The sequence below is a fragment of the Parus major genome, chromosome 20 (assembly GCF_001522545.3).
Source record: "Parus major isolate Abel chromosome 20, Parus_major1.1, whole genome shotgun sequence".
Taxonomy (NCBI): domain Eukaryota; kingdom Metazoa; phylum Chordata; class Aves; order Passeriformes; family Paridae; genus Parus; species Parus major.
The window spans coordinates 2,530,903-2,558,398 of record NC_031788.1 but is presented as its reverse complement, the minus strand read 5'-3'; the positions used below and the strand labels follow the sequence as shown (position 1 = coordinate 2,558,398).

The window sequence follows — 27,496 nt, the reverse complement described above, 5'->3', positions numbered from 1 at the left end:
TGGATCCCTGGAAGTGTCCAAGGCCAGCTTGGATGGAGGAGCTTCCCTTCTCCTGCTGATTTCACCATGAATTGCTTGTTTATGAACCTTTTCTTCAGACCCCTGAGAGGTGCCAGCCACCAGCGGTCCCTGAGGCAGTCAGGGACACTTTGTGGGCACACAGCCCCACACACAAAGCTGATTTAGCACCTTTCTGTCAGGCTCACGGGCACAGACATGGGTGCACAGTGCTCAGATCTTGCCTTGCTGGGAAGGGAGCGCGGGGAAGACTTTCCCAGCCGTGTAGAACAATTTAAACAATAAATCAGTCCTAGAGCGATTAGGCAGTATGGCAAATAATAAGTAAATAAATAAATACTCAATAAATAAATACTCAATAAATAAATGCTAAATAAATCAATGAATCGATTTTGTGGTGACAAGTGATCTCCTCCTCACTCAGATCCAGGAGATGGTGCACTCGGACGCTGCGTCCTACGAGTCCAACCGCCAAGTGCCGCTGCTGAACCGGCCCGGCATGCTGGGCAGCCCCATGGGTGCCCTCAGCCAGTCCCAGCTCATCTCCCAGATGGGGATCCGGAGTGGGGTCACCCACAGCTCCCCCTCCCCTCCTGGAAGCAAGTCTGCCACCCCATCTCCCTCCAGTTCCACTCAGGAAGAGGAGACCGAGTCGCACTATAAGGTACGCGCCGCGTTGGACACGTTGGACGCGGGATGTGCTTCTGGGGAAGGGATAAATTGTGCTAAATAAAACCACAGACTTCTGGTCTTATTTTCACATTTATAGTGGGAGACTTTCTCAAGGATGAGGGTGTTCCCAGCCTGGGGTGAGGTCCAGCACTCACACAGCAGGTGTGGAGATCAGAGCTGTGCTTCTGCCTCCACGTTTTTCCAGCTCCATCAGGCTACAGGATTTCCTGGGATGATGATTGCCATGAGCAAAGCAGCTTCAGGGCTAAGAGTCTGCAAATGCTTGGAGCTAAATTAGATTTCTGGTGGAGACTGAAACAGGCAAGGAAAATAACTCATGGTTATGCTCATTGGACATGGCTTGCTAAGGAAAAACAGGAATTAAAAGACTTATTAATTATTATAAATAATATATAAATATATTTTTATTATATAAATAAATTCTGCCTTTTAGTTCACCAAAGTGGTGTTTTAAGTAGTCAGCAGTGCCTCAAATGGTCTCTACAGACAACACAACTGCTGCTGAGTGTAGCACCAACAAAACCAAGGAATTCCTGGGGGTCTGGGCACATCTTGGTTGTTGTCCACCTCTCTCCAAATGCACCAGCAAAGCCAAATAACGTGTGCCATGTTCCAGGAACCTGTGGCTGTTATTTACCGAGGGCAAACCAGTGTCTCTGTGCCTGCAGGTGAATTGCTGGACTCCCTGGGGACTTGGATTAAAGCCTTCCATGGGAAACCTTCTCCTGGAAGGTGCTGACCCAAGGCAATGATATTGTAACCTGTCCCACCCAAAAAGACCTTTGTGGCAGGGTTTGAATGTAAAACCAGAGCAGCAAACAGTGCATGGGCTGGAAAATTAGGAAAATGCTAGGACTGAGCAAAAACCTTTCCCTCTTCGTGGAAATCCAGGAAAATGGATTCCCATCAGTGCTGTAGTTTTTCATCCACTGGCAGGTTTCACTTCAGACTGGGGTGCTTCAAAGCAGAGTGCACATGTGGGGGGAAACACAGCTTCAGTGGAAAAACCTGTAAAAAGGAGGGATACCAGAGGTTAAAAACAAATGGAATTTTTCAAACTCTGTGATTCCATGTTGAGGGGACACTGTGGGAGGGGTTGTGCTGCTGGATCCCACAGTCTGCCCTCTCCCAAACCTGTGCCACAAAGCTCCAGGCAATGACCTGGGAGCTGAAATCTTTCATGTCAGGAGAAAATGAGTTTCAGTTTAGTGACACACCAGGCTCTGTCTCTCTGCCTCCATTACCCAGCTTTCCTGTCAGTCCCCCAGGAGGACACAGCTTTGGGGTTAGATCTTCTGTTTTCTTGAGCCATGGGGTAGGAAGAGTTTGGAGATGTCCAGATGATGTCCAGATGTCCAGATAACACCTTGCAGAGATTAGAATTTTTCCTAATCCTTAAGGCAATCTCTGACATTCTTCTGCCCTGTAAACCCCCAAAACAGGTGGGAGTGATGTGTTTGATGGAGAATGAGATGCTGAGCGTGGGGAAAGCAGCAGACCCACATTGTGGCCTGCAGGTTTCTGTTTGCTTTCTCTGTCTGCACAGCTGCTGCCTTCACCCATCAGTCACTTTTTCACGTGACCATTAAGGGCTTTGCTGCAACAAGTCACCAAAATGACCAAAACAACATCTAACAAGCAGAAATTAATCTTGTGAGCAAGAAGGTCACAGAGAAAAAGAGAGTCCGATGCCAGCAGGTCCTTCAGGCCCTCTGAGCCAGGGAATTTATGAATTTCAGAGGTCTCTGAACCTCACTGGTGTATTTACCTGCTTCATAGCTGGGGGTGGGTGCACATGAGTGGGAGGGACAGGTGGGTACAGCCCAAATTCCAGCTGGATTAGTGGTCACTCTCCATAGTTATTAAAAATCACGGTCTCCATGAGGTTTCAGCTCTTCCTGGGTTCAACATCTAAGAAGCACCAAGTTTCTGGGATCACATCATTGCCCCAGCCCACATGTCCCACCAAACAGACCTTCTGCTGCCTCTCCAGGGCAGGTCCTGTGCTGATGGCTCTTCCTCCCCCTGCCCGAGCTCCCCTGGTCCCTTTGAGCACAGGGCTGACCCTGGGGGTTCAGACACTCTGGGGCAGTGAGACACTGGGGTTGACTTTAGCCAGGAATGTGGTTTGGGTTGATCAAGACTCTTCTGAGGTCCAAGCCCAGGCTGCTGTCTGTCTCATCCCACGTGTGTCACACCTGGCAAACCCCATGAATACCAAATCCTGATCTCCCTGCTCCCTGCTGCAGTTTTCCCTAAACCCCAGGTGCTCTTTGGTGCTGCCTGAGCTGCAGATCCAGCTGGGGCTGTGCTGCTGCCGTTCCAGCTCCTTGGCTTGGTCAGTGCCTGTGTGGGAGCAGGTTCCCCACGGCACTCCACTGAATCAAATGGGATCACAGTTAGTTAAAATACCATCTCACTTCCTAATGGGCTGAAGCCCTGACATGCATTTTTTTTTCCTCCTAATAAGCTGGCCTTTCACCTCCAGGCCTCCCATTCAAGCCCAATTGGGCAATTTTAAATTAAATGCAATTTTTGTGGTCTCTCTGCTCATTCACTAATGGTCACTGTCTGTTTGACAAATGTCACTGCACTGATACCGAAATTAATGACCAGTCAAGAGCTGCGGAGCAGAGAAGAGGAACGCTGCTGCCCTTTTCCTCTCCATGCCTGGCCTGTGCCAGCTGAAGGGAAGCCTCTTAAATCCTGGCACTGCCAAGCACATGCTCAAACTGACAAATCCATCAGGAGAAGAGGCTGTTTGTCCCCAGCTCAGCTGCAGGCACAGTTTTCACAAGATCTTGGTGTTCAGAGCTGTGTCTTTCCAAGTAACTCAACAACCTGTGCAGCCGATGGCCGTGCCCTGAGCTCGGGGCCTGCAGGTGGAGGGGCTGCTGTCCTGTTTGTCCTCAAGGATGCAGAGATCCAGCAGTGCTTTCATTCTCTGCCATCTGGTGTATTTAGGTTTTTCTTCACTATGAAATAAGGGTAATGGTGCTTCCCTGTCGTGGGAGCTTTCACTGGCCACAGTTAATGCGGTGAAAGCTTTGATGGGTATTCAGGTGTTTTCCAGGGGTCTTTTACTTTGCACATTCTCCCATGGAGGCTTCTGCAGTCCCCTGTGTTCATAGACTCATTGAATACCCTGAGTTGGACCCACAGAATCCCCCAGCCCTGCCCAGACCCCCCAACAACCCCACCCTGGGCATCCCTGGCAGCGCTGTCCAAACGCTCCTGGAGCTCTGGCAGCCTCGGGGCCGTGCCCATTCCCTGGGGAGCCTGGCCAGTGCCAGCACCTCTGGGGAAGAACCTTTTCCTCACACACTGCACAGGGCATCCCAAGGGAGACTGATACAGGATCTTTCCATGCTGCCTTCAGTGGAAGCATCCCTGTTTCCAGCCTTGCTGTTTCACTTCCCAGCCCAGTGGCAGCATCTCGTGCTGAGCAGCCACAAAGGCCAGCTCCTGCTCCCTGTGTCCTGCTCCCCTGAGTTCCAACACCCCCTGGGCACTGGGTGTGGACACAGCCATTCCTGGTCATCCAGCTGCACCCAGAGCAGTGGGAAGAGTGAACAGCACAGGCAAAGCTTTTCATTTGTGTGATTAAAATAGCTCAATTTTTGGATATTTTGCTGGATAGGGATACATATGTGTTAGCAGGATGGAGCAAATTTTGGATGGCCCTGGTGTGATGTTTAATGTGATGATGGTGTTGCTTGGTCAGTGCTCACAACGCTCCTGGAATGGGGAGGTGGGGTAAGTCAGGAGCAGCTTGCAAAGGGGATGGAAATCAGAAACCAAAGTTTGGAAAATTCATGGACTGCTAAAGCAATCTAGCTGGGAAGCAAGGCATTTGGAGAGGTTCCAGAAGAGGATCAAGGAGTGAGTGAGCTGGAGAGGAGGGTGGGGAAGGGGAGTGACAGAGGACTGGAAAGCCCCAGATTTGGAGCAGGGACAAAAGGATGAACCCAAGCTATGAGCTGGTGTGAGGGGAGGCACCAAAGCAGGCTCAGACACCCACCAGCAGTTTGTGCAGAGATCCAAGAGGCTCCTGGGGGACAAAGAGACCCCTGGGTCTGCTGCTTCTCTCTCCACACTGGGACATCTCCATCTTCCCATTCCCTCTCTCATCTCCTTGGCTCAGTAGCTGTAGCAGGAGCTTGTCTCAGACCACTCCCAGATGACTGCTAAGGTTCATCTCTTGGTTTTGCAGGCTACTGGAGAGAAAAGACCCTCAACAGACCTGGGCAAGAAGCCCAAAAGCCAAAAGAAGAAGAAGAAGAAGGACCCCAATGAGCCCCAGAAGCCTGTGTCAGCCTATGCCCTGTTTTTCAGAGACACACAAGCAGCCATCAAAGGGCAAAACCCCAACGCCACCTTCGGGGACGTGTCGAAAATCGTGGCGTCAATGTGGGACAGTTTGGGAGAAGAACAAAAGCAAGTGAGTTATTGGGCTGTTTTATTTTTAGTTTTGTCTTTCAGCTGTTGAAATGTGTGTTTCCACAGTGCAGGGCATCGCCCCAGGCATGTTCAGGGCATGGCCAGGGGCTTCCACAGGCTGACATGCAGGACCAGAGGCTGTTTTTAGGAGCAGTGCTGAAGTGCCCATTGTGCAAAATTGCTCTTGTTGCGTGGGGAAGAGCAAATTTTTATGACAACTAATTATTCTTGATAAGCTCATACTCTGCACAGCCATCAGTGGCCTTTCCCTGACGTGGGGTTTTACAGCTTGAGATGGGAGATGGGTTTGTATTTGCTTATTTGCTTAGAGGGAGTGACAGGCAACCGGCTAAACACTATTAACTCTGTACTTCTGGCTTCAAATCCAACATTCAGGCTCTAAAAGCTTCAGAAGGAGATGTCTGAAGTGGCCTCACAGAGGAAACCTTGCTGCCCCAAAGCTGTCAGCCACTTTCCGTCTGCTTCACACAGAGAATTCCAGGTCCTGCTTGCCCTCTTTGGTTGCTGCTGAGTCAGTTACAAAAGCCTGTAATTGCTTGTTGCCTCTTGAGAGAACCCCAGGGAACACTTCCCGGAGCAAGGATGGTTTTTTATCAGGCAGAGTGAGATCTGACACGGTGTGTGATGTGTCCTGGACCCAAACAGGAGCACTGGGAGCACTTCTGGAGAAGCTCCAGCTGGGTGTCCATGGCCAGCACTGGAAGCAGCATCATCTGGGGAGAGAGCAGCAGGGAGGGAAAAGCCATTTAACTGGGGGTTATACTGGGAAATATCCTGGATTTCCACCCCACACTGTGTCAGGAGTAAGAGCAGAGGATCTGCAGGGATGAAAGCCCTTTTGCTGCTCCCCTTTCTCCTCTTTGTGTGGATCACTGTAGGATCATGCAGGCAGAAATTCCTCACCTGAAGAGAGGAGGAAGAAGGTCAGGAGGGTGACCCCAGCCCAGGCAAGATGCAGGATAGGGGCTGGGTTTGTGCTGCTGGTTCAGGGTGTGGGAAGTTCTGTTTCTCCTGGTTCAGGGTGTGGGAAGTTCTGTTTCTCCTGGTTCAGGGTGTGGGAAGTTCTGTTTCTCCTGCTGGCACCCCCAGCATCTCAGTCTGCCCCTCCTTTACTCCACCTGGTTTCCAGTATTGCCACACTGTGGGCACTGAGCGTGGCTCAGGGTGGCAGTGCTGCTGCTGACCCGGCACAGTGCAAACACTCAGCTCTTAATTAACAGCAGGGATTAAACCAGCCCGTTTATCTTCCCTGCTAACTCTCCCTCCTCCTTCTCTTTCATGAGCTCGCAGCAGCCTCGCTGTCTCTTTACACACGCTTTCTAAGTGGCTCCATTTCTCCCCCTGTAATTGATTTAATTAAGTCATTTGTTCCTTGTCTGAATGCTTAAATATTAACTTCCTGGCTTTGTCTCCAGCTGGATACTTCTCTCCCACAACAGTTACCTCCCTGCCCAGGACTCTGGCTGGAGGGACACAATTTCTCTTTGGCTCTGGGACCCTGTGGCTGGTTTGTGTGATGTGGCACGTTCACTCTGGCTGGAGGAGAGTTTATTTAGCCCCTGTTTGCTTTCCTCTACCAACATCCCTGCTGAAGCTTTTTTTAGACTCATGAGGCAATGCAATGGAAAGGGAAAAAGGAAAAGAAAATTTTTAAATGCCTTTAATATGTGAAAACAAGTGCCTGGGCTGTCCTGTAGGTGTTTCCTGGCCAGGGCTGCAGGATATGGTGCACACATTCCCCTTGAAGGCAAGCAGGCGTTCCAGGAGCTCTCCTGGCACATCTGGAGAGGGGATGCTGTCCTGACCAAAGCCCTGCCACAGCCTGGGAGTCCAGCCTGCCACATGGGTCTGTGGGTCAGCCCAGCAGCAGGCAGGACTGTGCTCTGGGAAGGGGTGGAAAAGCTGCAGAAGGGAAGTGTTTCATCAGAGACAAAAAGTAAAGGACTAAAAGTAGTTTTGTGAGCAGTGGCTCCATGTGCTCACTGCAGAAAGCAGTGCAGAGGGCAGCCTGGGGAAAGGCAACACAGCAGGCAAGCAAGAGCCAAATCTGAGTATTTTGGCTCAATTATGACCAAAGTTTTAGTTAGTGAGCACTTCCCCTCCTCCTGGCTTAAAAAAGGGCGGATTTGAGGCAGTAGGATCTGCCCTGGAGCTGATCCCACACTTGGATCCCCAGAGGAGCAGACCCCAGCCCCACCATGTTATTAAGCAATTCTTTACATCACTGGAGTTTCAGAGAAGGTTTACAAACCTTATCCTGTTCCTTCCAGTGGGCCCAGGGTGTGCCCATTCCTGGGGGTGTTTTGGGTCCCAGGGAAGCTGGTCCATAAACCCAGGGCATTTTGTGATTCTCCTGACACGTTCCTGCTGTGCCTGCCCTGTGTCCATCCGTCCCCCAGCTCCATCCTGCACACAGGGGGTGCACAGAGGTGTGCCAGGGCCAGAGGGCTGAGGGCAACCCAGTGCTGGTGGCCTGTAGCCTTCCTGGCTGGGAAGGGTGGTCCTGTGCCCCCTCCAGAGCCACAGCCCCTCTCCACAGACACCTCCCCAAACATTTCTGCTGGCAGCAGTCACATGCCAGCCCTTTGCCAGGTAGCCCTGGCCAGCACACAGGGGGTTAATCCTCTGCCATTTGTGCTGCTAATGATTATATGCACTGTAATATCAAAGCTGGAGCTATTTATTTGCCATTGAGCAGGTGCTGCTGCTCCCACAAAGCAAATTTGCTTTCTCCTCCTGATGAAACAAGGAAAATAAAGGTTGCTCACGTCCCATTTCAGATATGTTTTTTTTCCCCTGTGCACCAGCTGAAAGACAAACACAGAGAGGGAACCAGAATGCATATTATGCAAGAAACCATATAATCTAGCAGCATCTTTGATTTGGCTGCTGCTGTCACAGACATGCATTTCACAGAGAGGCTTTTTTTCTCCCCCCTTTCTTTTGTTCTTACTGGTTTATCATTTGTGGCTTTGTCATTTTGTTCCTTCTTCTTCTTCTCTTCTCAGCTTCTTCACAATGAATCTTCATTTTCCCTCTGACACACTTGTATCTAAATTTCCTTATTTCCTGCCTTTTTTTATTTATATCTGTTGCCTGGTGATTTGATCATGCTGTGGAATACAGGATTAGCAATCTCCGTGTCCTTGGGTACTGCTCAAGGACACCTGTTCAGCAAAGCACCGTTTTCTTCCCCATTTTAACCCCTTCCAGTGTGCCTGTAGAATAGGAATAAATAACAATACCTTAAATATCCCCAGCACTGCGTTAGCAGGACGTTGTAATCTTCATTCTTCAACAGCTGGCGTGGCCCTTCCTAAGGAGCTTACAAGGGAATCTGAAGAATGTGACTCGGGGAAAAAAAAAAAGAAAATATTAATACATCCTCTTTGAACTTTGCAAATAGTTTAGCAGCTGTTCCTGTAGAGATAGCTGTGGCTTTGCTGCAGAGTGAAATGCTAATTCAGCCATTAGCATCCAATGGGGTACCTGTCAGAGGAACCCGCCCGCAGCTCCAGTCCCAGCTCCAGAATCCCGTGCCTCGGTGGGAGTTTTTTCCATTAGCAGATCTCAAGCAGCGTTCCCCAGCAAGATTTAAAGGGCTGCCTGATTTGACAGAAATTAGAAGAATCTGAGTGCAAGCTCTGCTAATTCCCTAGGAGGATTTTCCCCTGGCACGGGCAGCCCGGTCCCAGCCTGTGCCACCCACAGCCCCTCCTGTTTCCACAGGGCCACCACGGGTCAGATCTGCTCAAGGGCAGGTGGCACCAACCCTGGTGACTGTCCTCCCTCAGGGCGATTTCCTGGGGGTGATAAGCCTGGAATTTCTCCAGAGAAGTCGCTGGTGGGATTCACTCTCCTCTGCCAATTTCTGTTCTTCCCTCTCTGAGCATCTCCCTGTTCCCTGCAGTATTTTGGTGAAGAGGAGGTTGGATTGGAGCCAAGCAATGATGGACACCACAGAGATCAATGCCAAGGTGGCAGCTGCAGGAGTCTCTGGAAGCAGCTTCTTTTTGTCAGCAAGTCCAGGCACAAAGTCAAAGCCCTGGGCAGGTGTTTCCACAGAACCCCATGGACTGAGAGCAGAGGAATCAAGGAGCTCCCAGGCAATCTGCTGGGTGACCCCCAGGCTAACCCAGAGCTTCCCATCTGAAACAAGCAGAGATTGGGCAAACCCAGCATTTTCAGTTGAGTTTTTGAGTCTGGCACACAAAGGTAGCAGAGATGAGATTTTGCTCTGCTTCACCAGGACCAGTTCAGTAGTGCTGAGTGACTCCGTGGCCAAATACAAATGTGATTTTCCCACACAAATGCACAGCCTGGAGAACAACACAGCTCCAGGGATAAAGTCACACTCCAGGGGTGGTTTTACCCAGCAGAAGAATTGCCTGCTCAGCAGTAATAGATCACCCATTTAATCAGATCCATCTGCTCAATGAACCTGATCCATCAGCGGCTGACAGGACACTGCAGGTGTCTGCAGTGGGACAGAGGCACCGTGGGCCAGCTGTAAAGTTGTTTTATGGAAGAGCCAGCAGAGGGGAAAGATCCCATGGGAACAACCACACTACAAACTGCCCAATTCCAGCTTTGTACCGAGCTGTCAGCACCAGAGCCACAGCAAAAAGCACTTTCCTCCTGCAGCCCCAAAGGCCTGGCAGCGAGGGGCTGGAAGGGTCCAAGCAGTTGCCCTGGCCTGGAAGGAGGTTTCAGCATCTTCTGGGCATCGAGAAAAGCCATGCACCAGAGAGGGATCAAAGCACTAATCCCAACCAAGGCTTCAAGAAAAGTCTGGTGGAGGGCAGGGTAATGATGGGGAGAATATGAAGGGTCAAATCTGCCACTGCCAGCAGCTCCATGAGTGCTACTTTTCTTCTTGGAGAGCAGGATCTGAAGTTTGGAGGGTGAATGGTGTGTGGTTTCCATTGGAGGTTAGGGTTTGGATTTGTCACCCTCCCGTTCCCTTTGGAATCTCCAGTGGAGTGTTCTGGGAATGAGCACACTTGTGCCCTCACATGGAGCCAGGGATGACTTCCACCCCATGAAGTCGAGGCAGTGGAGAGCAGGAATCTCTCAGGATGCTTTAACCAATGGCAATTCCTGCTTCATTGCAGGCTCTTCCATTCATTCTCCAAAGGAATTGCTTCACAGCACTGTCTCCACCAGGATAAAGCAGGAACTCCCCTGAAACCATGCAAATACTTCCCACAGCCAGGGCCTTCCCTGTAGGTATCCTCAGGGATGTCGACCTCCAGACTTACAACCCAGACCACAGGTTTTATTCTGGGAGTGTAGCTTGGGTTAGTTGGTTTTAGTGGTGGGAGGGAGAGAATAAATCCTGTCCAAGAAGGGGAGACAGAGGGGATGCAAGGAGGAAAGGAGGAGCTGAGAAGGAATGAGGATAAGCTGTCCATGTTGTGGTGAGGATGTGTGGAGAGAAGGGTGAATGTGGCAGGGACAACGTGCTTTGAGTCATCTTGTGAATAAGCCATAAGTTATGGTGATCTCAGGACATATCTTGTAGGAAAGTGTATAATAGCTACAAGAAAAACCCTGCAGATTTACAAGCAGAATAAAAACCAAGTTTACACATTTGAGAGAAGAAAAAAAACAGTCATGGAATCATAGAAAGGAGGGCAAGGAGGGACTTAAGAGGTCAACCAGACCATACTGATGCCTGAAGTCAGGATCATCTCTACTTAAGCCATTCCTGATGGATATGTTCCTAATCTGTTCTTAAGCTCTCAGTGGTGGAGATTACACATTTCCCCAGGCAATGTCTTCCCGTGCTTAATTATCCTTACTGCTCCCAAGGCTTCCCAGTGCTTACCCAACATTTCCCTTGGTGCAATTTAAGCCTATTTTGCCTCATTTCCTACATGCATAGGATCACTCCATTCCTCCTTTGCTACATTGTGGTGGCTCCTCTTGGTCTTCCCTCCCAGCTTTCCTCCTGGAGACCTTTCCTGAACTTCCCATCCCTCCTCTCCTGATGTTCTACCTCTTTTTTTAAGCAAAACATCCCAAACTCCAGCTGGGATTGCAGCAGAGACCTTCCCACTTGGAGTCAGTGCGCCCCTTGATTTTTTTGGGGGAGAGTTTGAGTTCTTCCCCTCTTTCCCCAGGCTTGGGAAGCGGGGTTCCTGCTGGAGCAGGAGGGCTGGGATGCAGAGCTTACGATAACAGCTCCGGCTGTCACTCAGTGCCTGCGCGACACGGAGCCGCTCGTGGGCGTCAGCGGGGTTTGCAATAATTGTCTTCCCTAATTAACTTGTTATCAAACAAGAACATTTCATTACAGTACAATTACTGGCTGCTTTGCTGAGACACAGAGGTGTCAGGATTATGATCCCAACATATGCTTCTCACAGCTCTGATTTTTATTTTTTTTTTGTTTTCATAATCACTAACCATTTTTATTTCCTCCCCACCCCCCCAACCCACCCACTTACTTAATGACTAATGAATCCTCCTGCTAATGAATAAGGAAAATAAATCAGTGGGCATGGCAGGTTAAGAAGAAAAACATGCAAAATGTTTTGAGGATCCTTAAATCTGATAAATTACTTCAAAATTAAAATCCCTGGGAGAAAATGGGATTTAATTAGAAAGTAACATGGTTTTGTCAATGTTTAAATTAAAATTTTAAAGGTTGCAGGTGCTGCACTAGAGCTGCCTTTACACAGAGGATTTGTGAGGAGCTTTGTTCAGGTCCCACGTCAGCGTGGTGATTCCCTGGGGACTCAGGAAGCTCAATGTCCTTGATGGAGCCCTGAGTGGGTGCAGGGCAGAACTGGAAAATTCCCCACAGGAAACCCTTAGGGATGGTTCTTTACAATGAGAGTGGTGGCACAGGTCACCCAGAACAGCTGTGGCTGTCCCTGGATCCCTGGAAATGTCCAAGGCCAGGTTGGATGGGGCTTGGAGCAGCCTGGGATGGTGGAAGGTGTCCCTGCCATGGCAGGGGTGGATCAAAATGGTCCCTTCAACCCAAACCATTCTGGAATTCTATCATTAAATAGATAATCCACTGGGAATCTTCCAGGACTTCCAGATCACCAGAGAGCTCAATCCCCAGCTCCTTCCATCTCCCTTCTTGGCAGCCCTGCTGGTGGCCAGGCTGGGGCCAGGGCTGGCCCAGCGAGCACAGAGGCTCCTGCCTGGAGCAATCCCCACTCCCTGCAGCAGAATGAGCCACTGGCTGCCCCTGCCCAGTCCTGCTGCACCACAGCCCAGCCAGCAGCACATCCCAGGGAGATCCACGTGCTCTAAAAGACACAAGCACAGAAGAGTGGCACAAAAGGGTTTAGCAGGAAAAGTGAGTGATGGAGATGAAGATAGGCACAGACTTTATTGGTTATTTATTTATTTGGATTTAGGTTTAGGAAGTCTCATTTACCTGTCCTCTCACAGTCCAGAAATTGCAGGTTTTTCTCCAGGCAAGTCTTGCTAATAATTAAATTTGTCACTGCATAGCTCTGAATACTTTGTTTTCCCATCCTGGGGAGGGAAAAAAAAAGGTAAAACCATTCTTGTATTTTGCTGTTACAGAGGAAAAATAATGAAATATGTTCTCCACAGATCAGGATCCAGCTGTGGCCAGTCTTAAACACTGGCCTGAGATACAGGAATTCCTATTTCATTGCTGTGAGGGCATCAGGTACCACATTTAAGAGCATCCACCAGCTCTGCTGCTGAACACAATAAATTCTGTGGTGCTGTGATGGGCACAAACCTGCTCCAGTGGAAGGTGTCCCTGCCCATGGCAGGGGGATGGAACTGGATGAGCTTTAAGGTCCCTTCCAACCCAAACCACTCTTTGATTCTATAATAAAAGATGTGGAGATTGTAGTGAAAGGTAATAGCTTTTATTAAGGGAACTGATACAGTTTGAAGAAATAGTTACTTTTCACAGGCAAACTCTTCTTCAGGCTGACATTTTGAAAAGTAATTTTGTTCTGAATGGAGCAAATGTAATATTTTCTGAATACCATAAAGCCAAAGACAAACGTAGGGAAATGCTCCTTTTCAGAAAATTGCCGTCTGAGACCTCCAGTGTGTCGAGTCAAAACGTTTCATTACAGGACCTGCTGTGATTTAGCAATGAAAATAAGGCTTTCAATCCATTTTTATTAGAATTTATCTGTACTGATTTTAAACTCGCATTCAGTTCAACTGCTGGAAGGTTACTCTCCCTTCAGAGGTCAGTGTTGGGAGGGAGTCTGCCATGGCCATGGAAATTTGAGGAGGAATGTGCTCAATCATAGAACTGTGGGATTGTTTGGGTTGGAAAAGACCTTTAGGGTCATCCTGTCCCACTGTCAGCCCAGCACTGCCACGGCCACCACGTCCCCAAGTGACACTTCCATAGGTCTTTTAAACACCTCCAGGAATGGTGACTCCACCACTTCCCTGGGCAACCCCTTCCAGGGTTGGGCAACCCTTTCCATGAAGAAATTTTTCCCAATATCCAACCAAAATCATCCTGGACAGAGAATGTGCCCACAAGGCTTCAGTGTTTCAATTGCTGAAAGCTGTTGTCGATTTTAAAGCTGAATTAAATGCATGCAAATCTGTTCTAATTGAAATCAGCTTTGAATGCATCACTTGAGGAAGGCTTTGGGTTTCCAGAGGAGAAGAAGGCTGGTGGGTATTTTTCCTGGGAGTTTCTGCCTTTATCCTGAAATTTTTATTCCATATTAAAATACTCCTCTCCCTTACTCAGTTTAACATGTGTAACCCTGCAGGGACTCACTGCTGGGGACAGGCTGGATCACACCATTATTTATTGAAGGTCCTCACCTCCATGTGGAGCACCAGGACACAGGCTGGAAGGGGACCAGCACTGACACAATCAACAGGCATCTCTCACGATGAGAAAAGATGGAAAAATAAACCATAATTCACCTTGCAAAGCTTCTTTATTTTTTTTTTATTCTTAGGGAAGCAAACTCTCCTGGTACTTGCTGCTTCCCTGCAAGCTCCAGCTCACAAAGTCATAAGATGAGGCAAAAAGCTTTTTATAAGATGAGAAAGCAGTTCCCAGACTGCAGGGAAGAGCTGGAGTTTTGAGCTCTGAAGGATTAATATTGGGAAATCCAAGAAAACAAATGGATAGTTTAGGAATTCTGACTGTCTCACATATTTTTAAGCTGGTCATCATCGCAGAATCAGAATGGATTGAATTGGAAGGGGCTTTAAAGATAGTACTGTCATTTGAGGATTTTGGGTTTTGTCTTGCTCTTCCAAGAGCCTGGATCACTCTTTGCTTCCTGTAGGGAAAGGATTTCACTGTGTTCACCCTATAAAATCAGATTGTGTCTCTTTTAAAAGCCTGTCTAAACATACAGACCACTCTGACCAGAGACACCTTCAAAATTCCCAGCATGGTCCAATTCAGGGGCTTCATCTTCTTGGTTTGGCACAAATTCCTCCGCAGCAGAATTGAGTTTTCCATGCACACAGCCCCACAGCCCAGCAGCCCCCTGTTCCCTCTATTAATGATTATCCATTCCTTGGTCCTTTCAGGCATACAAGAGGAAAACAGAAGCTGCCAAGAAGGAGTACCTGAAAGCCCTGGCTGCCTACCGGGCCAGCCTCGTCTCCAAGGTACAGCCGCACTCACGGAAGGGTTACAACTCACAGGAGCCTCCAGGGAGGAGGAAATGTATCAGAGATGCTGGATAATTGTGATATCAGAACTGAAACCAGCACTAGGGCCTTCCCAAGGGGCTGAAAGAGGGGCTCTGCAGCACGGCTAGGGCAGGAGCTGGGCTGTCACCTGCCTGTAGCACCCTGCAATGGGGCCATGCTTTGGGTGGCTTCAGCAGCTGGGGAGGTTCCATCAGTGTCCCTGGGTAGGGAGAAGGGGTCCCTGCTGCCTGTCCCCACTGTTCCTTGCCTGCTTTTGGGGTGTGAGTGCAGCAAAGGGGTCAGGAGGACAAGGTGACACCAGGGACTGGCCCAGGGGAAGGTGACACCCAGTACTGGGCTTGCTGTGGTACCAGCATCCTGCTGCACCCTGCTCCTTGCACTTGGGCTGTCCCACCCGCTCAGGACCCAGATGTTGCTTCTCCTGTGCATGCTCAGCCTAGACCAGAGTTTTAGGGAGTTTTAGGGAGTTCTTAAGGAGTTTTATGGAGTAAAACCCCCATAACTGTGGGCTGATGAGATGTGAGCTGGTTTATAGACCCATTTGTACTCAGCTGGAAGCAGGAGGGGTTTGTCACCCACCCAAAGCCATGAGCAGTTTGCACTGGTTCATTCCCCCTGCTGCTCCAGGCTCTGCCAAAGGCACGGTTGGGTCACTGGGCTTTAGGTTCCCAGGTATGGGTGCTGCAGCCAGCCTGTGGCCACCCCGCTGCTGCAGGGCTGGGGGCTGGCAGCTGGGAGAGCAGCAGCATCCATGGGGAGCTCATCTGCACAGATATCTCGGGATGTGATGTTTCCTCTTTTCCTGCCTCACCGCCTTCCACTCTGTTTCCCCACAGAGCTCTGCCGACCAGGGGGAGACGAAAAGCACCCAGAGCAACCCCCCTTCCAAGATGATCCCCCCCAAGCAGCCCATGTACCCGATGCCTCCTCAAGCTTCCTCTCCCTACCCCGGCTTGGGCTCCTTCTTGTCCCCGTCGGACCTGCAGAGCTACCGCGGCCACCCGCACGCGGGGCTGTCCCGCAGCCTGCCCTCCAAGCCCCTGCTCCCCAGCATCAGTGCCTCCCCCCCGCCCTCCTTCCAGATCAGCCCCCCGCTCCACCAGCAGCTGTCCTTGCACCACCCGCAGAGCTCGCTCCTCAGCATGCAGCAGGTCCCCCAGCAGCCCCTCCTGTCCCCCCCCATGGCACTACAGGTACAGCCCCCCATGAACGCCTCGCCTCCCGGCCAGCAGGTGCGTCCTCCCGGGGCTCTGCGCTCCTTGGGTGCTGCTGTGTCCCCAAGGGAAGGGAGTGGAGCTGGGGAAGGGGCTGAGGGAGCTGGGAAGGGGCTCAGCCTGGAGAAAAGGAGGCTCAGGGGGCCCTTGTGGCTCTGCACAATCCCTGCCAGGAGGGGACAGCCGGGGGGGTCGGGCTGTGCTCCCAGAGATTGTCACTGTCGGACACAAAATGATTCACACGGACACAGCTCGAAGTGAGATGGAAGAAGAAGAAGGAAGTTTATTTGTTCTTTCAGTATTTATAAGTTTTTGATCACAACCAGGGATTGGATAGTCAGGTTAACACCTTCCCAACCACACTGGTCATGACAGACATCCATCAAAAGGCAAATCTTTAATGGAATGTATAAACACCTGTGTTTATAGTTACTGTCCTGGGAAAGTGGCTGGAAATTGTGAAAACAATATGGAAAGGCCTGATTCTCAGGGCAACAAGGGATGGGACAAGAAATGGCCTCAAGTTGTGCCAGAGAACTTTTAGATTGAAAATTTAGGAGAATGTTTTTGTTGAAAGGGTGGCCAGGCAGTGGAAGAGCTGCCCAGAGAAGTGGTGGAGTCACCATTCATGGAGTCACCATGTGGCACTTGGAGACAGGGTTTAGTGGTGGGCTTGGCAGTGCTGGGTTCAAGATCTTGGAGGTCTTCTCCAACCTAAATTATCCTGACTTCTCCAGCACAGGATTGGGATTTAGCTCTACAGAGGGAAAGTGGCTTCTGTAATTTGGTGATAACATCATAGGGGATCCTCACAATCCTCATTGCCGTAGGGGCTGTTGATGAGGGCAGCATTTTGTGAAATTTCATTCCACATAGTTGGTTAATAAAATATAAAAAATATAAAATATAAATATTTTATATAAAGAAAATAAATATATTATATAAATATAAAAATTTAAAAATATCCCCCATTGGCCTAATTTGGATATTTTAAATAAAATCATGTTCTTTGCCAGGTAACTATCATGAATCTGGTTTACATACATTGCCTAATGTATTTAAATTTAGATAAACCAGTCAGCTTTCAGCTAAAGCAGCCCCTCAGTGTCCTTGCTGCATTGCCAGTGGTGGCAGCTCACAGGGTCAGTGTTATTTGTTAGTGTCCCTTGTTCCTGAACCCTGGGGTGGGGAACTCAGCACTGCACAGGAGCTGAGCTGCACTGGACACTGACTTTTGTGGCCAGACTGCAGAAAACAAAAGCTTTTGTGGCTGTGCACCCTCCACAGCCATTGCCACCCCTGAGGAGGGAGGTCCTGACAAAAAGAGCAGAAAAAAGGGGTGTAAAATGTGCTTCTGCACTGACACCATGAGCTGGGTGAGCTTGGACCCCTCTCTGGCCCTGGGGCTCCTCCTGTGCCCTGAACTGACAGGTCCTGGGGACAATGCCTGTAAAGGTAGTTATGCACTATTATTAAATCTGCATTTCTCCTGCTTTGTATGCTCCTGTAACCCTCCTTTTCCTCTCCACCCCACAGGACTTCTCCCATATTTCATCTGAGTTTCAGAACAGTGTTGGACCCCGTTCGCCTGGTGCATCAAACCCTCCAGGAAGCACTGAGTGGGACAACGACTACCCCAGCAGGGAGTGTGGGGTCAACCACTGCAGGCCAGTAGACAAAACAGCTCATTGCTGGTGCACATCTGTGCTGGGACAGTGACCAGCACCTCAATGTCTGCCCTAAAATGTATGGCCAGGTGTGCTCAGGGGCACTCAAGGCTCCATCATCTCTGTAGGCTCACTGAAATGATGCTATGGAAGAAGGTGGCTTAAAAATCATCATAAATTCTTCACTGGACATGAAAAGATTTTATTTTTATTTTCATTTTTATTTTAATATTTTTTTTTTTTTATTTTATTTTTTATTTTTTATTTCCATTCCATGGAAGGGTTAGACACATTTCTTTCTGGAGCAGTCCCCCCAGCAGAGTTCCTGGAGGTTTGATAGCAGCCATGTCCATAAGGCCAGGCCTCAATGTGGCCTTCCAGTACTTAAAGAGTCTTATTAAAAAGTTGGAGAACAACTAATTGCAAAGGCAGACAGTGACAGGATAAGGGGGAATGACTTTAAACTGAAAGAGAAGAAATTTAGATTATATGTGAGGAAGAAATTCTTCCCTGTGAGGGTGATGAGGCCCTGGCACAGGATGTGTCACACAGCTGTGGCTGCCCCTGGATCCCTGGAAGTGTCCAAGGCCAGGTTGGACGGGGCTTGGAGCAGCCTGGGACAGTGGGAGGTGTCCCTGCCCTGGCAGGGTGTGAATCGAGATGGGCTTTAAGTTCCCTTTCAACCCAGACAATTCTGTGATAAGCAATGTTCTTCTGTTCCTAAAGCAATTGCTCTTATCACTGAGGCCACAGCCTCCCATAATTGTGTCTACCAGTAGAACCCTGACCACTCCTGGGCTTAGTGTCCAAATCCTCCATCCTCCCAAGAGCCACACAATGCTCCATCCCCCTGCACCCTGCAGGAAGGCCCCACTGACATCTGCACAGATCTTCCCCTTGTGCCCTACAAGCTCTGGCATGAATGTGCCAGCATGAAGGTCCCTTTAATGCTGCTTGAAGTCCCCAGTAAATGAAGACATCAGAGTAGTCTTAAAGCTGGGGAACAGGGAGTGTGAGGAATCCATTTCCAGCCTCTGCCTAACCTCAGCTCTCAGAGTCTGGAGAGTTTGTTGTGCTCTGTAGAACATTCCCGGGGTTCTCTGTGGGAGCAGGTTGGGAAGGAAGCTGGATATGGTGGGAGTATTGATTTCCTTCAAGTGCTGGAACATGGTGCTTTCACCAGAAATAATAACCAGCTCCCAGTCTTTTCAGAGCACAGCTCCTGTCTGTGCCAGCAGAGCACTTACAGCTGCTGGGCTGGGCACAGGCTGTACAGACATTTATTTCTCCCAGGGAAATAAATAACTGCCTGATCCATTAGAATATCCCTGCTGCCTGCCTGCCTAAGGGGGCTCAGGGACATGGATAGGTCTGACCTTTGCATGCTCCTTCCTGAAGTCTCTGCAGGCAGCCTGAAAAAGGAACATGATTGAGATCTGATTGTAAACATCACATGTGGTGGGCAAAATGCTAAAGGTGCTGGGCAGATCCCAGGAATGAGCTCCCCTGGAAATAAGCATCACTTCTTAAGGGATCAGCTGGGAAATGATTTGATTCCCTCTGCAAATCCCACTGCCTGGATCCCATGCAGAAAGCCCAGGGCACTCCAGAAACAGGTGAAAGGTGTTTTTCACCTTTCACCACTCCCATAGCAGTGGGGCCTGAGCTCTGTGTTGCTAAAACAAGCTTTGTAACATCTGGCTGGAGTGCCACACTGTAAGGAGAGGGCCCATGCAATTCATGATCAAAGCTCATGCATTTCATGCCTTTGTCACAGCAGAAATATCAAATTTCATGGGTTTATCGCAGCTTCCTGGAAAAAAAAAAGCATTCTAAAACCAGACAGATTATGCAGAGACTTCCAGATAATTATTGGAGTAGATTATAGCAAGGAACTCAGATGGATAGAGATCAGTCCTGCAGAAAGTGCTTAGTGCACTGAAAAATATCCTAGTGTCTGCTGAGGAAGGAGCTATCTCCTGTGACAGAAGGCCAGTGCCCAAAGCTGGATTGTTCTCATTTATTGTAAAGGCCAGTGTGCCAGCAGTGCCCTCACCTCCTGCCCTGGGATCTGCAGCCTCAGTGTCCCCCTGCAGCACCCAGAGCATCCCCAGACATCTGCAGCTCCCTGTGTCTCAAGGCTGCTCACAAGCCAAGAAAGGAGATGATGATGAAGGATCTCCTCATCCAGGGCAAGGAATGATGGGACAAGGGGCAGAGGGCAGGGCTGGATGGGATATTGGGCAGGAATTGTTCCCTGGGAGGGTGGGCAGGCCCTGGCACAGGGTGCCCAGAGCAGCTGTGGCTGCTCCTGGATCCCTGGAAGTGCCCAAAGCCAGGCTGGACGGAGCTTGGAGCAGCCTGGGACAGTGGAAGGTGCCCATGGGAACAAGATGAGCTTTAAGGTCCCTTCCCACCCAATCCACTCCAGGACTCCATGATCTTCCTGACTCTCCTCCTTTCTCCAGTGCACTTTCTACTAATTCCCAAGTGACATTCAGAGTTGTCACTGGGCTCCTCCACGGCACCTTTTCATTAGCTGGGTGGGTCCAACCATCAACAGATCTTGGGCACAGCAGTGATAAAGGGATGTCTCCATGGCTTTGGTTCATCAGTGCTGCCCTAGGCACATTGGGAAGTCTCTGGATCATATAATGGCCCATTTCAACCTCAGAAGTTCATTTGGCTTGATTGCAATTAAAGCAGCACTGTGAGGAGTCAGATCTGGCTGGAAGGAGAAGGGATTATTCCTTGATGGGAAGTGACTCAGCTGTAGAGTCCCAGATTCCTGGAAGAGAGGATTGTCCCAACCTCCCCAGCACAAAGACAGCCCTGTTGGGTTATGAATTTTATTTCATGTCTAACCTTGATATTTCTTTAACTTCCAACATCTGTTGGCACTGGGTCAGCTGGGGTAAAACCTCCCAAGCCTCGTTTTCTTTTGTGTTTGTCATCCAGATAACTTCTGAAAAACTGACAAGGTTGTCTTTCTCTCTGTCCTTCTCTATCTAATGAGGGAACTGCTGTAGGGATTTTTGTTTCCCAGCCTATCCTTGCTACTTAAAATGCCATCAAATGACACTTCTTCCCTCATGCCCTGCAAATTCTGGGATCCTGTGAGCAGACACTCCTTAATTCATAACTCAGCCATGCTGGAGAGAGAGTTTTAAATGTATCTTACCTCCTGCTCTCCCTATTCTTAATGACTTTTTGTGTACTGACTTCCATCCAATTTTCCTGGCTCTTTCTGGGCTGGAGCCCAAGCTGTCCTAGATTGTGAGCAAAGACATGGGGAGCATTTCTCAGCTCCTGCTTGGTGTTTGACTATCACTTCCCACAAACGACTGCAGCACACAATTCCAATGCTTTTTTGCCACCACATCACAACCTCCTTTCCTTGTCCCCTGTCTCCCTCACCTGACAGCCTGGTTCTGGCACTTGCTCTTTCCCTGGCACAGAATTCCTCTGTTCCACAGTGACTTTCTCCAAGGGAGCTGCCTCACCTCCACCAGAGGTGCAGCTTGGTTTACAATCACAGGCAAATCTTTCTTAATCCTTAATTCAATCTTCACTCCTCCCTTGTTTGTTCTGCCTTGCTTTCTGATTACAACTCTCTCCACACCTTCTTCAGGGGTTGTGTCCTTTCCATCCTAAAGCATCCTGTGATTTACCTTTGGCCCCTCACACTCAGGTATTTTTGGGATAATGCTGAGCTGGATTTCTCTGTCCCTCCTCTCGTTTGCAAGGCACAGATTAAGTTCTTTTTGGTTGTCATCCTTTAGCAACTTTTCCCCCCTCTTCCCACTCTCCTTTAGGCTGAAAGATGGGACAGTGTCCATTATACCTTGTCCAGGCACAAAAAAACACACAGAGCCACTAGATCCAGACATTTATAACCTCCCTAATTTCTTCCAAAATGAAATCCTTCCCCTCTCTAAAGGTGGGAATTTTCCAAATCAGGAGCTAAATGAGCAAACACTATAAAAAGGCAAAGATAACCCATCACAACTGCACTTAGCTTGGATTCAATTATTTATGGTAATACTTTGTAATGAACTGGGAAATGTTCTTTAGAGTGTTGTGTAAAATTAATGAAGTTTTAGGACTGGAATACCTCTCTGCTGCTCAGTGGCATTAAATCTTTTTTTGAGTGCAGGAGGGAAGACTCTGCATTTTAAATGCAGATTATAAAATGTGGAGATTAGCAGAGGGTGGGCTCCTGCCTCTGTCAGAAGACAGCTCTATCAACAGCAGCCCTGCTCTGAAAAAAACAAAGTGTTTGTCACTCACAAACACACCACACCAGAACCACCCAAGACTTTTAAAGGTCTTCACCACTTTTTAAGGGTGTCTTTATGGTGCTGGTGATGTTTCCATCGTGTATGTGGAGGTGATAAACCCCTTTGAAAGTCCTGGATCTCAGAGCAAAACCTCCCCAGATTATCAGCCAGGGGAAAGGGACTTCAGCCACTTCCCTCCCTTCTACGTCCTAAAATAAAGAGTGTCTGGGCTCCCTCTTTGGGCTCTCCTTATGTAGTGTCAGGATGAGCACATTTGATCCAAATTAACTCTCTAAACCTCCATGGCTCAGCCTCAGGTGTGGTGAAGCAGGCTGATCCCAGGCAGAGCATTCCAACCTCCTGCTGGTGGGATCTGCAGGGACCCCAGAGCTGGCCCTGCCCTGCAGCCCCACCAAGAGCAGTGACTGAGCCAGAGGGGGAAACTGATGTTTTAGTCCTTACAGCTGAAATTCAGGAAGAAATAAAATTGCACCCAGCTCTTACTCTTAGGGGGCCTTCTCACTATCTACAACTACAGCCTGAAATTTAGGGTTAGAGTTAGGGTTAACCCCTGGGGTGAGGGTTAGGTCAGGGCTGCCCCATAAGAGAGGATGTAGCCTGGTGGGGGTTGGACTCTTCTCCCAGGTAACAAGGACAAGATGAAACAGCCTCAAATTGCACCAAGGGAGGCTTAGATTGGGTACTTGGAAAAAAATTCTGCAGGGATGGAGTGGTGAAGCATTGGATGAGCTGCCCAGGGCAGTGGTGGAGATAAGAGCTGCATGGATGTGACACTTGGGGACATGGTTTGATGATCCTAGAGGGCTTTTCCAACCCAAATGATCCTGCTGTGGTCCCTCTGTGTGCAGCCCCACCCTGTGTTTTGTGCTCTTGATGCCTTTTTCAACCTGTAAATGAAACTACACACACTTTGGAGATAATATTAGTACAGGAGGTAGTATTAAAGCTGATCTTTATTGGAGGCCTTCAGGGCAGTTACAGGAAAATGTCCACAGAAGCCCAGCCCCCACAGGGGTGCAGACAGTTTTATACATTTGGTAAATTAGCTTAATTCTTAATTGACAAACAGCACCAATTAGGAGCACAAGTGGTGCAATTCCCCACCCTGGGTCAATCCCCTTCTAAGTCTCCCCCCCTCACATGGGACTGGTGCTTTGTTGATGAAAATGTGTCTGAGGAGCTGTTTTTTCACCTTGGTTGCCAGGGAGAACCAAGATAGGACAGGGGCTTTGGAAGATGTTTTGTCTTTCTGCCTTGGGAAAGGGCATGGAAAAGCAGTGGGAAAGCTAGCCACTAATACAATAGGTTACAAATATATGTGTAAAGATTACAGAGAACACATTGGTGCCTTGGAGTGGATACCTAGAACAAAGGCTAGGCAGAGTTAAGAGAATAAAGTTGGTATTTATTAAAGACTTTCAGTAGCTACACCTTGGGCAGTGCAAGATCCTGGCAGAGGCTACACCCAAGATGGACAGAGGTCACCAGTCTTTCACCAGATCTAAGTTTGGTCTAATTGCATATCAGGGGTTAATTGTCCAATTACAGCTTCAGGTAATGAAGTCACATTCCCCCAGTTTGCTCCCCTTTTGTTTATCCTTTTTGGGGCTGAGGGTGAGACGATGACCTTGGTTCCCATCTGCAAAAGGATTGTTTTGTCTGACCAAACTGTGAAGAGAGCTTACTAACACTCTGTACACTAATGCAGTGCAGGATCTGGAAAACATAAAAGTTAAAATGGCATCGATAGAAAAGCAAATAAAAATAAAAATAAATTTTAAAGAAGGTAGAAACCAAAAGCGCATCACCCTAAAAGCACAAACCGCGTTCCCAGCCCCATCCCTGCTGTCTCACACCGTGCCTCTGCTTTCTCTTACAGCATGCTGCCAAGGGACAAGGCACTCTACCTCACCTAAGGCTCTGCACCCCTTTGGGAGGAGGCTCAGACGAAGGACACTTGAGAGGGTCAATCCTGCAGCCCACGCGGGAAGCACGAGCGGCTTGCAGGGGCGGGACAGCTGCCACCGCGCCTCGGCGCTGGCTTCGTTTCCAGGCTCTAAGAGCAGTTTTCTCCTTTTATTTTTCAACTCTAAAAATAATTAAAAGTCTACTTTCCATGGAAGCCCCCACTCCCTCCAAAAAAAAACCAACAAAACAAACAACCAAACAAAGCCACCTCGTAAATCACAAAGAACAAACAAATAAAGAGAGAAAATTCAAATAAAAATTAAAAAAATAAGTGCAAAACCAACAAAAAAATAATTAAGTTAAACTAAGGACACCGTTTTTCTGCTTGCCATCAGCTTAGCTACAGACTATTTTCCTAGTGAACTGCTTTTAGACGCAGCATAAACCCAGGTCTGGTGTCCTGCAGCATTAGGCCAGCTCAGTAGGAGGATGCACTCTTTTGACTTGCTAACAGCACTAAACTTTGTGCAAGAAAAATGTGAAGTTTGTGTGAATATTGTACATGCAAAGGCCTTGGATGGTCTGGCAAAAAAAAATTACAAAAATAAATAAAAACTATTGATAGGTAGGTGGGGGAGAGAGCAGAAGGCAAACTACGAGAGGACAAAAATGTGAAAGAGATCATGAAAATATAATTTGTTGGATAGTTGTAAGTAGTTTACTAAGTGTTTTAGAGCTGTGCTAAAGACATCTTTAAGATTTTTTTGTGAAAGAAATTAGTAGTTTACTTTATAGTAAAAGCATTTTATATTAATTGTAGCACATTTTTTAGTTATACATAGAAGGGAGATGTGTATAAAAAAACCAACAAAAAAAGCCTGCCAAACTTGTTTCTATTATTTGTACAGCAAGAAATGGACAATTTATATCCATGTTGTATGGCATTATTATTTTTTTCCAGCCATATGTCCATCTATTTAAAAAAATTGCTGACAATGATTTTTGTCTATTTATGAAAAATTAGAGAGCATAATTACAGTTTCTCATAAGGTGCATTTTTGGGGTTTCTTTTTTTATTTTTTATTTTGTTTTGAGGGCGCTGCTTTGGCAGCACCTGGCACATTCGGTTCACAATGCTTATCTTACCTTTCTTTATAATAAAACATATGAAAAGTAGAGCTGAAGCAGTGTCTCCTTATTCTGGGGGACACCCTGGAAGTGGCCTCTGCCTTGTCCTCCTCAGCTTTCCAACCCTCTCTCCTCTCCCACCACATTCTCACCTGCCCCATCCTCTTCTCACTTTGCAATATCAACATAATTCATTTCATAATAAACATGCAATGGTTAAAATAAGGGGAAATGGAACATTCTGAAAATCTTCCTCGATTTCTCACGGAGAGGAGATAGGATTTCCTCCAGGGACAGCTTAATTCTTGTGTGTGTGGCAGGTAAGTGGCCTTGAGACTGGAATGGTAGGGAGGAGGTTTCCAGCCCTGGGAGGTCTGGAAGGGATCATCACTGGGGGTTTTGGTGCCACCATGGTTTGTCCCCTCTGAAGGAAGGTGCCACCCATGATGTCTGTGATAAACAGAGTATTTATAACAATGTCCATGTCCCTGCAGCCCAGCTCTGGCACCCTCAGGTCGCTGTGACAGTGGATTTGGAGCCTTTTGGAGGCCTCCGCTGGGAAGGTTTGTGGGACAGCTGTGCAGGGAGCCACTGAAAGGTGACCTCTCCAGTTTAGGGGGAGCTAAGAAATAACCACATTTTTAACAACTTTCTGGCCACCTCCATCTCTGCAGGGCTGCCTCTGCTTCTCTCAAAGGGTTGGTGGCTGCTCCACGGAGAGCACAGTGACCCATCTCCAGCTCTGGGCATGTGGAGCCATCTGGGGAATGGAGGCCAGTTGGCTATTAGAGAGCCCAGAGCATTAATGAGAAATTGTGAGGCTTTCCAAACCACTTTAATCCCTACTAATCTCTAAATTTGCATGATGGCAGCTGTGCTTAAATGGTATTCCAGCTGTTGGCTAATTGACATGGACCTGGAATTGCTCCAGGGAAGCGACTGGGAGCTGAGCCTCCCATCCACCAGCACTGCTGGCTCACAGAGTCACAGAATGGTTTGGGTTGAGGGGACCTTAAATCCCATCCCATCCCACCCCCTGCCATGGCAGGGACACCTTCCACTGTCCCAGGGTGCTCCAAGCCCTGTCCAACCTGGCCTTGGACACTTCCAGGGATCCAGGGGCAGCCCCAGCTGTTCTGGGCACCCTGTGCCAGGGCCTGCCCACCCTCACAAGTTAAAAATCCTTCCCAATATCCAACCTAAATTTCTTCTCTTTCAGTTTAAATCCATTCCCACTTGTCCTGTCCTGCCTCTGCAATTAGCTGTTCTCCATCTTTATCAGCCTCTTCAAGTGCTGAAAGGACACATCCAGCATCCCCAACAAAGGGTTCAGCCAGCCCAGAGGGTCAGGACCTGGGGCTCTGGGCCAGGCAGGGATGGTGTGGCTGGGGGAGCTTCCCCCTGCTCTGAACCCTTGGTCTGTCATTAACAGTGACAAACATTAACATTAACAAGTGGAAATTCAGTAGCCAGGTCTCAAGAAGCCTCAGGGCAGGGTCAGCTCTCCCTAAACCCTGCCTGTGTGCCTAACCTCCCTTTAAAAACCTTTAAATTCCAGGCAGATAACCTAAATCTCTCTCCCTACAAAGCAAATCCCTTGCTTTTGAACAGAGGGGAAGAATTTATTGCTTTCCTTGTTGCGGTTATTTTTTTCCATATTTGAAGAAGGATTTTGGCTGTCCTTCACCTCCTCTCTGCCTGCCCCAGCAGCTGTGAAGGCAGAGGTGATGTTCTGGGCCAGGATGGGCTGTGGAGCTCCCAGTTTTAGTCAAAGAGCAGCAGCTGGATCCTCCAAAGGCTCTGGAGCAGCTTTGGGGCAGGGTTTGCAGGACAGGGAGCAGGACCAAGGCAGGCATTCCCAGATTTCGGGCTAATGATGGAGAGGGATGTGAAGAGGCAGGAGCAGGGAGAGCCCTGGTTAATTGACTTTGGTTTATGAAGACATAATTAGCAGTGCTGCTGGATGTGATAAAGGGTTTAACAAACCCCAGCAGCAGCATCTTGGGGTGTTAACCCTTCGAGTACAGCCCCAGGTGCTGCCTCGGGACAGCCACGCCTGGCTCCCACAGAAATGGGGAATATCCACCAACATCCCGCTGCCCCACCAGGACACAGCCTCCCACACAGCCAGGGTGTGTGGAAAGAGTCTGCTCTCCACCTGTGGATCCTCCTGTGGCACCACCCTGAGCTGTGCCCACAGCACAGGGCCACGGCAGCGCTGGGAGGACACTTTGTCTCTGTTACATCTGTGCTATCATCACTGGGATGATGGAATGGAAGGGAAAACAGCCCTGACAGGCAATGCTGAGAGCTTTATGCAAGAAAGATCAAAGGAAAAGACTTCATCTGACAAATCCCAGGTTCCTGACAACTGCAGCACGTGCTGGGAGCAGGGGCCTTGTGCCAGCCTTGGTGAGGTCCTGGTCCCCACCGAGGGCAGACTTGAACCTTG

The 27,496-nt window shown here is 48.8% G+C and overlaps 2 protein-coding genes and 1 long non-coding RNA gene across 3 annotated transcripts in view; 2 read left to right on the top strand and 1 right to left on the bottom strand.

The window, feature by feature from the left end:
* TOX2 (TOX high mobility group box family member 2) overlaps window positions 1-25,094 on the top strand; it is a 151,016-nt gene extending 125,922 nt beyond the window's left edge. Inside the window, exons 4-9 of the mRNA XM_015647281.2 lie at window positions 443-682; window positions 4,925-5,152; window positions 14,701-14,781; window positions 15,663-16,058; window positions 17,577-17,707; window positions 23,888-25,094. Coding sequence (XP_015502767.1) covers window positions 443-682; window positions 4,925-5,152; window positions 14,701-14,781; window positions 15,663-16,058; window positions 17,577-17,707; window positions 23,888-23,924 — 1,113 coding nt within the window. The 3' untranslated portion in view covers window positions 23,925-25,094. The remainder of the gene's footprint in view (window positions 1-442; window positions 683-4,924; window positions 5,153-14,700; window positions 14,782-15,662; window positions 16,059-17,576; window positions 17,708-23,887) is intronic.
* LOC107213168 (perilipin-3-like) overlaps window positions 1-27,496 on the top strand; it is a 663,366-nt gene that overhangs the window by 365,171 nt on the left and 270,699 nt on the right. The gene's annotated exons all lie outside the window — the stretch shown is intronic.
* Window positions 5,147-8,916, bottom strand: LOC107213173. The gene is made up of 3 exons (XR_004499941.1): window positions 8,662-8,916; window positions 8,418-8,522; window positions 5,147-5,885 (listed from the first exon to the last, which is right to left on the bottom strand). It is a non-coding gene; the product is annotated as an uncharacterized LOC107213173 (long non-coding RNA).